At 39.8% G+C, this 13,528-nt stretch overlaps 1 protein-coding gene across 1 annotated transcript; it reads left to right on the top strand.

Annotated features, from left to right (window-relative positions):
- The first annotated feature begins 7,465 nt into the window (after window positions 1–7,465).
- On the top strand, window positions 7,466–12,438 carry LOC133679739 (auxin-responsive protein SAUR24-like). Its single transcript, XM_062102426.1, has 2 exons — window positions 7,466–7,682; window positions 12,170–12,438. Exons 1-2 carry the CDS (start codon window positions 7,466–7,468, stop codon window positions 12,232–12,234), a joined length of 282 nt encoding a protein of 93 aa, XP_061958410.1. The 3' UTR covers window positions 12,235–12,438.
- The last annotated feature ends 1,090 nt before the right edge of the window (window positions 12,439–13,528 follow it).

The following is a 13,528-nucleotide window of genomic DNA, read 5'->3' as shown; positions in this document are numbered from 1 at the left end:
AACAGGAGTAGTAAGTACAGTCCTAGCATCTTTTTAGAGACAGCTCACCAGTGGCTTAAAGAGGTTGGTTGTCATGGGGACAAGTCGTGAGCTTCATTTGTATTTCAAGGTGCTTGTCTTGTATAAGTAGACTGGTCATGAAAAGCTGGAATCTCCTTGGTGCTGCTTCAACCATATTTTTGGTCAGCAGATGGGCTGCTATGATGGACTAATTCTAAAAATCAAAGGCTAGTTGTTGTGTGGTCTCCCCTATGATTAATAGTTTCAAATGGAATGTGAATGGTTCCTTTCTTGGAAAGCCGGTTCCTTTAGGTATAGGCGGAGTCTTGCGAAATCATAATGGGATTATTCTTGGTATTTTCTCCTTGTCAGTTGAGATCTTAGACTCCAATGTAGCCGAGCTGAAAGCGGTTATCAAAGCTATTAAATTATCAGCTTCTAATTACCGCCTGCACCATAAACACATTATTATTGAATCTGATTCAGCTAATGTCATTAACTGGATGAATAACCCCCACAATAGGCTTCGGTGGCATCACAATCTTTTCTCCTCTATTTAGATAGTAGCTTCATGTTTTGGTTCACTAACATTCACTTATTCTCTCCGTGAGAATAATCATATGGCAGATCACATGGCCAAACAGGGAGTCTTTAGAAACACCGAATTTGTCGCTGGGCTCTAATTTGCTTGATATGCGGGTCTTCTATTTCTTTAATTTATGGGTACGGCTTTTGGAGAAAGTGGATTGTTTTCCAGGCTGGTTCGGTCTCTTGTAGTTTTTGATGAAAAGTTGCAAGTTACTGCTCGGTGCGTGCCAATAATCTGGGTTCAAGTTGGAAGTCTACTTGGCAATTCTTCTTGGTGTATAGCACTAAATCTGCATTTTTTAGCTGCTATTTTGTTATTTTGGCATCACATTTGCTTCTCTTAACTGCTATTTGTTTTTTTGATTTCTTGGGTTGTTCATCATTTTATTTTATAGATCTGCTAAACTTGCTGGAAGCAGATTCTCTATGTTTTATAAGTCTTTTCCACTAGATCTTGGCGTATTCTGATGCAATATTATACTTCTAAAAAAAAAACCATATTTTTGGTGCATAACAGGTTGTAATGTTTGCTACAGTTTACTTATCTCATTATTTATTTGTTGATGATGCTTGTCATTCCTGATCATCAAAACATACAAATTTTGGTGAAAATTAGTAAATTATTAATTTATCATTGAAAGCATTAAAGTCTGGACCCTTTACCTTAGCGGAATTGCTGTAGTTAATTGCTTCAGCCAAATCATGAGTTGAATTTATGCAGAAGAAGAGAAGCCTTGATCTTTACGCAAATGGATTATTTTTTGTCAATTTTGGCACATGCTAGATGTAAAAGTTGACAGTATTGGAAAATATATCTCTTATTTTGTATTTCTGTGTGTTTCTTTACAATAATTATCTATTAATACACAAACATCTCTCAATTAGAAGCAAAAATAATGTTTGACCCTTACAATTAGGGGATTCCTAAGATCTCTCTATTGTTCTTATAATTTCTTCATGACAGCTTCATTCTATAATCACTCAATGACAGCTCACGCCAACAAAAGTGACCTCCAGGCTAAAGCTGGTCCAGTAACATCCGATACACGCGGGTCATTAGGGGAGGTTGAGCATCGAAAGCCCTTCGACAATGGTCCCTCATGAAAAATATCAATTTCCACTCAAATCCGCTGTCACAACTGATGATTTTAATGACTTCATTCCGTAAGTGCCCCCCCTGTACGGTAGTCCTTTGCTCCTTTATGGCAAGTGGCGATGGAGACCAAAAGCAGGACAAGCTGCATAGTAACGAAAGTTGGTGCACCGAATTAGCGGAAGGTGGAAAGTGTTTCTACAGATATGCCATTTGAATTAGATCTTTTTCATTGCAGAGTTGACATGTTGCATGTGTTTTACGAATTTTTCATATTTGTTTCCGCTTCATGTAATTTGTGGTACTCAATTACAAATAAATCTGATATGCTTAATTATGCTCTGCTAAGCATTTTAGCTCCTATACTTGTCAGCTTCACCCACCAATTTTTTGTTCATGAAAAGAGATTCTGAGGAGCTCTATCTTCCAACGTTTTACTGAACACAGGTTTTCCTGTGTACTATTGTAAGTTGACAGTAAGCACTGCTAGGAATGTACCTGCAGGTCTGTGTCGGTAACAGACAGCTTAATATTCTGTATAGTGTAGACCGTAGAAGGCTATATTTAGTACAAAGGGGAAAAGGGCCCGAAAGTGATTGCTTATACATCATACAGATAAAAGTTTTTGAAAAATAATACAAGAGAGAGAAAAGTATTTAAAATTAAAAAACACGGTTTTATTAACAATGGTAATAGCGATTATTTAATAAAATATCAGGGATTGGCGTAGACAGATGATGACATGCTAGGCGAGCCTCTGTTACTATTAACAAGGAATAAGCTTCCTCGACAGTGACCTGATCTGTTCGTGCATAAACATGGGATATGATGTCATAATTATGTGCTAGGCCAGCAAGAACATGGGATATGATGTCATCATAGTGGAGTGATTAACCAGCCACAACAAGCTAATCAGTTAATTTCTTGTTAGATAGAAAGTATTCAGTGGCAGATTGACTGCCTTTCTTAATTGTAGCAAGTTGGGTATGAATGTGCATGATACGAGCTTTAGATTGAGAAAAGAAATGAACGGCAAGAGCTTGCCAAACAACATGAGAGGTGGTATAAGAAATCACTTGAGTGAGAACACCTTCAGTTATAGAAGATGTAAGAGTGCTCAGAATAAGATTTTCATGTCGTACCCAATGAGAATAAGCAGGAATTTGAGTGAGTTCTCTAGTATCGGGATGTATAGTAGTAATAAATGGTAAGGGATTTGGAATGTTTCCGTCAGGATATCCATATAATTCTTGTCCACGAAAATAAGGAACTAATTGTGCCTTCTGAAGAGGGTAGTTATCAGCTGTCAGTTTGATAGAAGTAATATTTGGCATGGGAGAGATTGTGGTGAGAGATGGTGGGATATTATCAATGTTGGTTGCAGAGGAAGAAGAGGTAGCCATGTTAAGACGTTAGTCTTTTTTTATAGCTCTGATACCATATGGCAAACAATAATTGAGTTGAAGATGCTATATTTTATTATCTCTCAACGTCAGATACGAGGATAGTTTTTATATAGTTGTAGTATAACATAATAGCTAGATTATAGTACTTTAAAATTACTAGATAATGATTAACATATCAAGGTACACTATCTTCCATAATCTTCTCCCGCATATTTGCTTGTTGGCAGCTAAGGCTTTGTGTTGCTGACTGTGTTTCAAACTCAACCTTATCGTCTGCATAGCTTGACTCACCAATTGTTTCTACGTGGAGAGAGAAATGCTGCTGAACGTTATCTTCAAATCTATCTATAATAACTAATAGACACTCGTGCCATCACAGCTATTGAAGGTGTTGCAGAGAAATGTCTTTCTTGGCTGACTGCCTTCTGTACTGCGCATGTACCCGCAGGTCTGTAATGGTGACAATATTTTAATATCGTTAGGTAGGTCCGTATAAGGCTATATTAATACATTGGTAAAAAGAACCTCTTGAATATGATTTCCCATCTCTCATCTATCATACTAGATACTGTTCCTGGCACCTTCTTGAAGAAAAAGCATCTCCGTGTGATGATGTATTAATGTGGCTAGTGGTGAGAACTGGCAGTAGGGCATGATCATGTGAGCTTCATTCATGGTGGTCTTTCCGGAAAGTTCAATTATTGAACTTGTGAAAATCAGGATGTCATATATGCTGAGTTTAAGTCTCTGTGTTTCCAATTCCCCTACGAGCTATGATACCAGTACCTTTTCTCATTACCTGTGGATTGAGGTTCTTTGCTACCACTCTCAGGTTCTATACTACTTATTGCAGAGAGATCTGGCATGCAGGTATAGACTTTAAACTGAGGATGTCAGCTCAATTCCATTAAATTCACTCCAGTATTTATTTATTTTTCCCAAGAAAATGTTTCGAGGCATTGAATTGATTTGAATTTGATGAAAAAGATCCATATCTGAATCAAAAATTCATGTACAGGACATGCTTTTAACACACAGAATTTCATGCTTAAAGCTTGTCCTGATGCACAGAAAAAAATAGAAGATATCTGTTTATTTTGTGATTTGGATTGCTAGTTTTAATTTATCCTCTTTGAATAACCTCTTTGAATAACTTCAAATTGAAGCAGACCTAAGTAGTTCGTAGAAGCAGTGGGGTCATGATGTTTCACAGAAATTAATAGTGGCCAGTCAGACCTGTATTCTTGATGATTAGGTAGAAGGCAGAACCATGTGGTGGCTCAAGCGCTAATTTCTTGACTAGACCTCTTGCAAGGGCCTCTGCACCCCTGGCTACATGCATTAGGGGATCTCTAGCAATATACCCTTGCATCTTTACAAATATACACACATTTAGGTTCACAAGTCAAGAACTATTTCCTTCTCATTCATATCAATTACTGCAGCCAAAGGCACAGATTCAGCTGCAGACTTCTCTGGTAGTCTCAGCCACTCTTTAATTTTAATATGCAATAGCATAGAATAGAAGCCTTGATCCTTTCCTAATCTGATTAATCGGCACATGCTAGGTGTCAGAGCACTCGGCCAAACCCGGTCCAGTTAAGTAACAACTGATGTATAAGGGCCATTTAGCGAGAAGAGCATATGCAGCAACTGTTCAACAACGGTCCCCTGAAATTATTGCTGCCTCTAAACTTTGTTTTCACAAGTGATAATCTTTTATAATTTCTTTACTATGAGAGTTCCCAGCACGTTAGTCCTAACTCCCACGGGGCAAGTGGTGATGGAGACTTAACTAGGAGTTAGGACAAATATAGTCCGGAAAGTTGATGCATTCATTTATCAAAAAGGGAGAAAGTGAAATGAAACAAGTCTTTTCGTATTGCAGAATTGACATGTCATGATCATATATAATGGATGGATAAATTTCATAATTTGTTTATCTTCATCAACTTCGTTGTACTTGATTACAAATACATCTGATATGCTTATGTCTGCTAAGCATTTCAGCTCGTATGTTCATGAAAGAGAGATACTGCAGAAATTTAACTTCAAATCATTCGATGATCACAAATTGACACCCATACCATTAACCATATAACCACAAGGTTGGTCCTGGCTGACTGCAAATTCTAGGCAATCCTCCTATGGAACGTGTAAAGCCACGTTTGACACAAATGATGGAGTCCTCTTGAAAATTATCACTCATTTAGCAGACTAGATATTGTTGGTGATCCCTCCTCAAAGTAAAAACATCTCCGTACAATGATATAACGAGTTGGCTAATCATCAGTGATGGCAGGAGGGCAAGGCCATGTGAACTTCATTGTGTCCTCTCCAGCTGCGTTGGGTGACTGTAAGTTCTGGGCAATCCTCCTGTGAAACGTATAAGGCCATGTTTGGCACATTGCAAGGGGGACCTCTTTTAAAATGATCAATCATCTATCATACTAGATTTTGTTAGTGATCCCTCCTCGAAGTAAAAGCATCTCCGTACAATGATGTATCGAGTTGGCTAATCATCAGTGCTGGCAGCAGGGCAAGGCCATGTGAACTTCATTGTGCACTGTCATCTGTCAAGCCAAGTTTATTCATTTTTTGGAAGAAGAGCCAAGTTTTTTCGTTGATATGAAATTAGTGTCGGAAATGATACGAGTGTAACTCTCAGAGCTTCCAGTTGCTACTCAAGTTATGCTATTGATGGTTTTTCTCTTACCTATAGAAAAGGTTCTTAGGTACCACTTTCTTGTTCTATACTAATTGCAGGAAATTAGACATGCTTGTATGAAGTTTGGATTGAGGATGTCAGCTAAGTACTTTTCCATGCAGTTAGATTCTAGTTTTTTTTTTTTTAAGAAAATAATGTAAGTATTAAATTAATTGAGATCAAATAAAGAAAGGAGACTAGAATTCTTAATAATTTGTATATTATGAATGCTTAGTTTTAATCTAAATACAAATAAAGTATATATAGGTCAAACTGAAAGTATTATTCTACCCTTAATAAATAAAACTACATAAATATTATTTAACAACAAGTACTATAGCTTCAAATCTTTGAATTTGATAAACATAGAATAATCTGAATAGAAAAAATTCAATGGATATCTTGCCTTAAAATTACAAAATAAATGACAGGCAAAGTCTCAGATATGAAGAACAGAAAGAAAATATAAGCTTATATTGTCAATTGGACAATCAGTATATATCATCCTCCTCAAATAACTTGGAATGGAAGTAGACCTATATAGTTCATAGAAGCAGTGGGGTCATAACGTTTCCCAGAAATGAATTGCGGCCAGTCCTACCTGTATGCTTGATAATTCGGTTGGAGACAAAACCATGTGATGACTCATGAGTTGATCTCTTGACTACTCCACATTCAAGGGCCTCTTGGCGACCAGCTTCTTGCATTAAGCGCTTTGTATCGTGTAAACCTTACATCCATAATACACACTTAATTAGCCTGACGAGCAATTCAAGCCGTCACATCCTTTAGAATCAAAAGTTCCTTTGCTTAACAAGTTTTCTTAGATTTGAAATAATGGGTTTTCTTTCGACTGCCAGTGTACGTGCTAAACAAATTCGACCGCAGTCTTCATCTGCAAGAAGCTAAGCAGCTTCGAATGTGCCAAAGGGCTGCCCATCAGTTTATTTTGGAGAAATCCAAAAGAAGCGATTTGTATTTCCAATATCATATTTGAACCAGCCTATATTTCAAGACTTCCTGAATCAAACTGAAGAGGAATTTGGATATTATGATCATCCGATGGGAGATCTCACAATTCCTTGTAGAGAAGACATTTTCATTGAAGCCATTTCTTCCTCTTTTTTTTCTTTTTTGTTGAGAGGCTAACACAGTAATTTGGATATTATGATCATCCGATGGGAGATCTCACAATTCCTTGTAGAGAAGACATTTTCATTGAAGCCATTTCTTCCTCTTTTTTTCTTTTTTGTTGAGAGGCTAACACAGTTCAAGTAGATAGTTATACATGCTTTTGCTAATCCCATTTTTTCTTCCTCAGGAAAATGAAAATGTTTCACAGTAGGAAAACCAAATGTTACTGCAATTTTTCAAACTGTTTTAATCAGGAAACCGCGAGCATTAATTATCAAGGACTTGCTTCGGATCTCATCTTGATGATGAGTCGGAAAACAATACCATGTGATCCCTCATAAGTTCATGTCTTCCATCAGACCCCATCCAAATGTCTTTGCGCCACTGATCCACATAAAAAATGATTTTCCCTGCCTATTACCTCATCTATATATACACACAATTGCAGCCTTTACATTCTCATCAAGTATCAGAGCTCTCGTCTCTTTACTAAAACCTTTATAATCTTCAGATTGTTCTAACACACATCCAAACAAAATGATGGCTATTCGCTTGCCCCGTATTCTTCAAGTTAAGCAAAATATTCTTCGAGGATCATCTGCGGCTAAAGATGTCCGAAAAGGCTACATTGCAGTATATGTTGGAGAAGAAGAGAAGAAAAGATTTGTGATTCCAGTATCATACTTGAACCAACCTTCATTTCGGGACCTACTAAGTAAAGCTGAAGAAGAATTTGGATTCGAACATCCAATGGGTTGTAGGGAATTCCAACCGGTGATGTTTTGATATTTACTCATTGGAGGCTAAGCACACTGACACAATATTTAACGTGGTTCGGCAAACCTGCTACATCCACGGGAGAAGCCATTGCATTATATAGAGAGAGTACAAGATTTACAATAATAGAGGAGGAGAAATCATCCTCTCTTTGGCAACTCTCAACCTCACTATATCTCTCTCTTCTTGGTGCTGCAATGGCAGCTACTGCTGGCTGCCTTGGCAGCTCACTCTCTCCTACATTTCTCACATCTTTGGCTCTACTTTTCCTCTCTCACTTTCTCATTTTGCTCTTTAATATATGCCTCTATTTATAGGCATCCATGGCAGCTCCTCCAGCTCTTTTGTCAACAATGGTGGCTGCCAACCTTTGACATCTTGGATGAGTGCACATGGTTGGTGCAACTCCAGCTGCAGCTGCTGCAATTGTCAATGGTTGTTGCACATTAATGGCAACAACCCAACAATCACCCCCTTTGCCATTCATGTGGGGCAACTGTCCTCTTGCTTCTTCAGCACATGCTTTCATTCTGCAGCTCTTCCAAGCTTACCATTCCGAAAGCATTTGTGGCTAAGTTTACAGGTACTTGCTAAACCTTTCAATCACCAGAGTCACCCAAGCACCCATTTGCTCACTCTAAAGGATCACTTCAACCAGATGGTTTGTCACATCTCATCTGAAGAGTGTTAACGCTTGTCTCTGGAACAACATCCCCCTTCAAGCATATCAACCATGCTTGGCCCGGAATGATTTATCAAGCCTTACACCAAGGCTTACAACATCCCCTCAAACGGATATTCCCAAGTGCAACAGTCATTGAGTATTTTAATGTGATCACGAGCTCACCACTCTTCCAAGAGTCTACTCATCCCAGAGTTGCGTCTGCCCTCTATTCCACCCTATGAACCACGCCTTACTTCTCTGTGAGTCTCCCGCTCTTAGTCTGAAGAGTCCAGGTAGCTCTCCACCTTCACCTATGGGGGCAGCCCATTAAAGGTTGATCCATATATGTCTTGATTGAGTATTACAATGCCTTCAGTGAGCTCACCACCTTGATAAGAGTCAACTTGTTCCCGGAACCTGCACATACCCTCTGCTCCTTCATAACAGTCGCGTCTTAATGCTCCACAAGTCATCCACTTATTTTCCAAGGCAAATGTCTTCTAGCTCATTGATCTTTAGCATGGGGGCAATATCCATGAAAGTCAATCCTGCATTTGTCTCCATACTCATCATAACCTCTTCATTGGCTATACACTTGTCCATTTATATCCAGCCATCACATTGGCTCTGGGGCGTTCTGAAATTGAGCTCCTATCATGGTCCTCACACCTTCTCCCGAGGTGTCTCCGCCTGTCGTCATGAGACGGTCTGAATTTGGACTCATATCATGGTTCTCACACCTTTCATCCGAGGTGTCTCCACCTGTCGTCATGAGACGATCTGGACTTGGACTCATATCATGGTTCGCACACCTTCTGAGGTGTCTCTGCCTGTCGTCATGAGACGGTCTGAACTTGAACTCATATCATGGTCCGCACACCTTCTGTCTGAGGTGTCTCTGTCTGTCATCATGAGACGGTATGAACTTGGGCTAGTTTCATGACCCACACACCTTCTTGCCTGAGGTGTCTCCGCTCGTCGTCATGCGGAAGTTTGTACTTGGGCTCATATCATGGCCCACACACCTTTTCTTTGAGGTGTCTCCACTCATCGTCATGCAGCGGTTTCTACTTGGGCTAGTTTCATGGCCCACACACCTTCTGCCTGAGGTGTCTCCGCTCGTTGTCATGCGACGGTCTGTACTTGGGCTCGTTTTATGGCCCACACACCTTCTCTCTGAAGTGTCTCCGCTCGTTGTCATGCGGCGGTCTGTACTTGGGCTCGTTTTATGGCCCACACACCTTCTCTTTGAGGTGTCTCCGCTTGTCGTCATGCGATGATTTGTACTTGGGCTCGTTTCATGGCCCACACACCTTCTTGCCTGAGGTGTCTCCGTCCGTCATGAAGCAGTCACATCCTCCTTCATCGGGGATGTCTCCAGTGACTCTAAGATTCTCTACCACCATGTGGACTTGGAAGAGATCACTGCCACTAATCACATATAAAGAGAGAGTTGCGGTGCACTCTTCGCAATCTTCCATCTCATTTTCTATGTTTGGAACTTCTATGCCTTTTTGCTTGATAGCTCCACCCACACCAACTCCCTTTGGTGTCTTTGCCTTTCATCATAGACGGTCGCACCCCCTTAATTTGGTGCTTCTGTAACAGCTCATCTTTTCATCCTTGCATGCATTGGAAAGGTCCTCGCTTGTTGCCTTTATCAAGAGCACAAGAGACTTTCTGTTGTACAACTTTTTCATACAGTCTCTGCTCTGAGCTTCATCTGGGAACTCTTCTTCTCCTTACATCTATTGCCTCATTACAGTACCTCATTGGATCCTACGGGTACTCCTGCACAATCTCCGTGTGCCCTCGTGCAATTTTTGTTCTCCAGATTTCTCCTTATTCTTTACTTTTTATGTTTGACAGCAGCTCATCCTGTCACAACATTTATCCAAGTCAAAATAGGGTGCCAATCTTTATCCCCTTGTGTATTTCTCTTTCATTATCAGGGTCTTCATTATTTCTCCATTCGAGAAATTACAGTCACTGAATCTAACTTCTTTAGAAAAATCACCACTCCATCAGATCTTTGAACATACGGAACCTAACTGTTCCTTTATGTCGTCATCTTGCTAGTCTTCAACAGTTTCATTACAAACTGTTACATATACAAAAAATAGTACTGTGTGGATGATCCTTCAACTAAGCAAGTTCCCAGAAAAGATTTGGAGGGGTCACACTGGTCCCGCTTAAAACCCAATCTCCTAGACATAACTTCTTAGAACGTACCTATCCACCGTACTGCCTTTTTGTATATACAACCATTTGCTAGCTTTGTTGCGGCTTTCCTTTACAAGTGATCTGGGGTATCCTGGTTTTATACCTGATTTCTCAACATCTGGCGAGACTACCAGTGCTTAGATTCGGTAAGATTGGTCTTCATTAATTTTCACTCTCCACCTCAAATCATCCACATGACCTGGTGTCCAGAGTATCCCAATTTTATCTTCCCTCAAGGCAATTAAAACTCTCCCCACTTAGTAGTTCAGCACATGTAATTGGGCAAACATGTGTGATTTCTTCTTTTTCATCTCCACCGACCACCATGATGCCCTTCAGATGCCTCCTAATCGGGCAATCTCTTTTGTTAATTCACTATTGCTATTTTTGGTCTCAAATCTCAATGATCGAACCGTATCATTGCATCCAGAACGATCAAATTAGCTGGAAACAAGTCTGAAATCGTTCAAATCGCATTTCAGACGGCTAAGATTTGATCAAAACAATTCTAGCCTAATGAACGGCTCAGATTCAATCTCAGATCCAGTTGCACATTAGATTAGCTACGCTGGATCCTATCCCTCAGCTCACGGCTCGGCTCCAACTCGGCTCGGCTCAACTCAGCTCGGCTCGCGGCTGGTCCCACTGTGCTGACGTGGCTGCTGACTGGGCGCTGACATGGCTGCTGACTGGGCGCTGACATGGCATGCTACTGTATATGTTGATGTCACAATTACATTAGGATGATGTCATCCCTGGCATGTCTACTGTACATGCTAACGTCATCTTTATCCGGGTCAGTCATATAGGCCGGGTCAACTGGTATTCGGGTCGGGTCAACCCATCCGGGAGAAGAAGACCCGTGGTGCAAGTTTCCGACGTCCGATTTCGACGCTGTTTTCACCAGTGGCTTCGTCTCTTCCTCCTCTACATAATGGTATGGTCAAAACATAATTTTGACAACTTTTATTTTTGAGAAAAAATCAAACACCACTTCAAACCATAAGCTCTGATACCAATTGTAGGGAATTCCAACCGGTGATGTTCTGATATTTGCTCATTGGAGGCTAAGCACACTGACACAATATTTAACGTGGTTCGGCAAACCTGCTACATCCACGGGAGAAGCCATTGCATTATATAGGGAGAGTACAAGATTTACAACAATAGAGGAGGAGGAATCATCCTCTCTTTGGCAACTCTCAACCTCACTATATCTCTCTCTTCTTGGTGCTGCAATGGCAGCTACTGCTGGCTGCCTTGACAGCCCACTCTCTCCTACATTTCTCACATCTTTGGCTCTACTTTTCCTCTCTCACTTTCTCATTTTGCTCTCTAATGTATACCTCTATTTATAGGCATCCATGGCAACTCCTCCAGCTCTTTTGTCAACAATGGTGGCTGCCAACTCCAGCTCTTCTTCAACAAAGGTGGCTGCCAACTCCAGCTCTTCTTCAACAATGGTGGCTGTCAACCTTTGACATCTTGGATGAGTGCACATGGTTGGTGCAACTTCAGCTGCAGCTGCTGCAATTGTCAATGGTTGTTGCACATTAATGGCAACCAACCCAACATAGGTGGCCTTACGATCCCTTGTCGAGAAGACATCATTATCGATTTCACCTCTAGCTTGAAGGACTAACATAGATTAGAGAAAACAATTTTGTAGGATGTAGAATACATTCCAAATATCATGTACAGAATTTACTCTCTCTAGTCCTAGAGAAGGAGAAATATTTGTCCCCTCCACAAACCATGGATCCAACTTTGTTGTATAAACGAAAAGGAAAGCATTACTGAAACTTTTTTGTTCATGAGATTCAGAAATATTTTCCCTTTGATGTCTTGCCTTTCACTTATAACTTTGCTGACTTGGTTAATCAAAAAAGAAAGAATATATATTTTTTCTTGATCTTTGCCTTGGAAGGGTTTCCTACAGGCTACAGTTATGTTTTTTCTTCTCACTTCAAACGTTATGTTGTTCAAATGAGCAATACTCTTCGACGACATTGCATTTCCTTGAAGTGCATGAATTGTATGGATGTAAAAAGATATAGTTGATGAAGGAAAACGCTTGTAGGCACCATCCGTTTAGTTAACAACTTGATTTTCTGCAGTATCTCCTTATGATCCATTCAATTAGCACAAGGGAGAAAATGAGTTGAAATAGGACTTTTATCATTGCAGACTTGACATGTCACATATAATGGATGGAATAGTAAATTTCATATTTCCTTTATCTTCATTTACTTTGTTGTAAAAATGAATCTGACGTGCTCATGTTTCCTCCTCAGCATTTCAGCTCGGATACAATTTTTTGGAGAAATCCAAAAGAAGCGATTTGTAATTCCAGTACCATACTTGAACCAACCTATTTTTCAAGACTTGCTTAGCCAAGCTGAAGAACAACTAGGATATGATCATCCAATGGGCGGTCTCACAATTCCTTGCAGAGAAGAGATTTTCATGGATGTCATTTCTTGCTTAAGTTAGTCATGAAAGCAGATAGTGGCGTAGATCGACTCAAGCACATTTTTTGCAAATAAGACACTGAGGACTTAAGACTACCATGCACAGACCTTTTCTCGGATACCTTTTTTCTTCCTCAAGGGAAATGAACATGGTTCACAGTACTATTGCTGTCTTCTCAAATTTTATTTCAAATTTGAGAGTGAATGCATTAATCAATGAGTTCTTTAATTTTCTCATGGCTATATATTGTTGTCTTGCAAATTTCTGTCGTGTTGTCTTACGTTCGTTAAATGCGCTACTCCATGATCATTGCTCTAATTACTTTCCCCCATAACCAAAAAAAAAAAAAAAACCTCTTCATCTGAAACTGGATTTTGGCAGTCTTTTTATATGTTGCTGTAGTAACAACAAAGTAAACATGTTTATGGTGTCAGGCAATCACAGACAAAGGCCTAAATAAGTCA

This window comes from Populus nigra, chromosome 19 (assembly GCF_951802175.1).
Source record: "Populus nigra chromosome 19, ddPopNigr1.1, whole genome shotgun sequence".
In the NCBI taxonomy this organism is placed as follows: Eukaryota; Viridiplantae; Streptophyta; class Magnoliopsida; order Malpighiales; family Salicaceae; genus Populus; species Populus nigra.
This window is presented reverse-complemented; position numbering and strand designations above follow the sequence as displayed.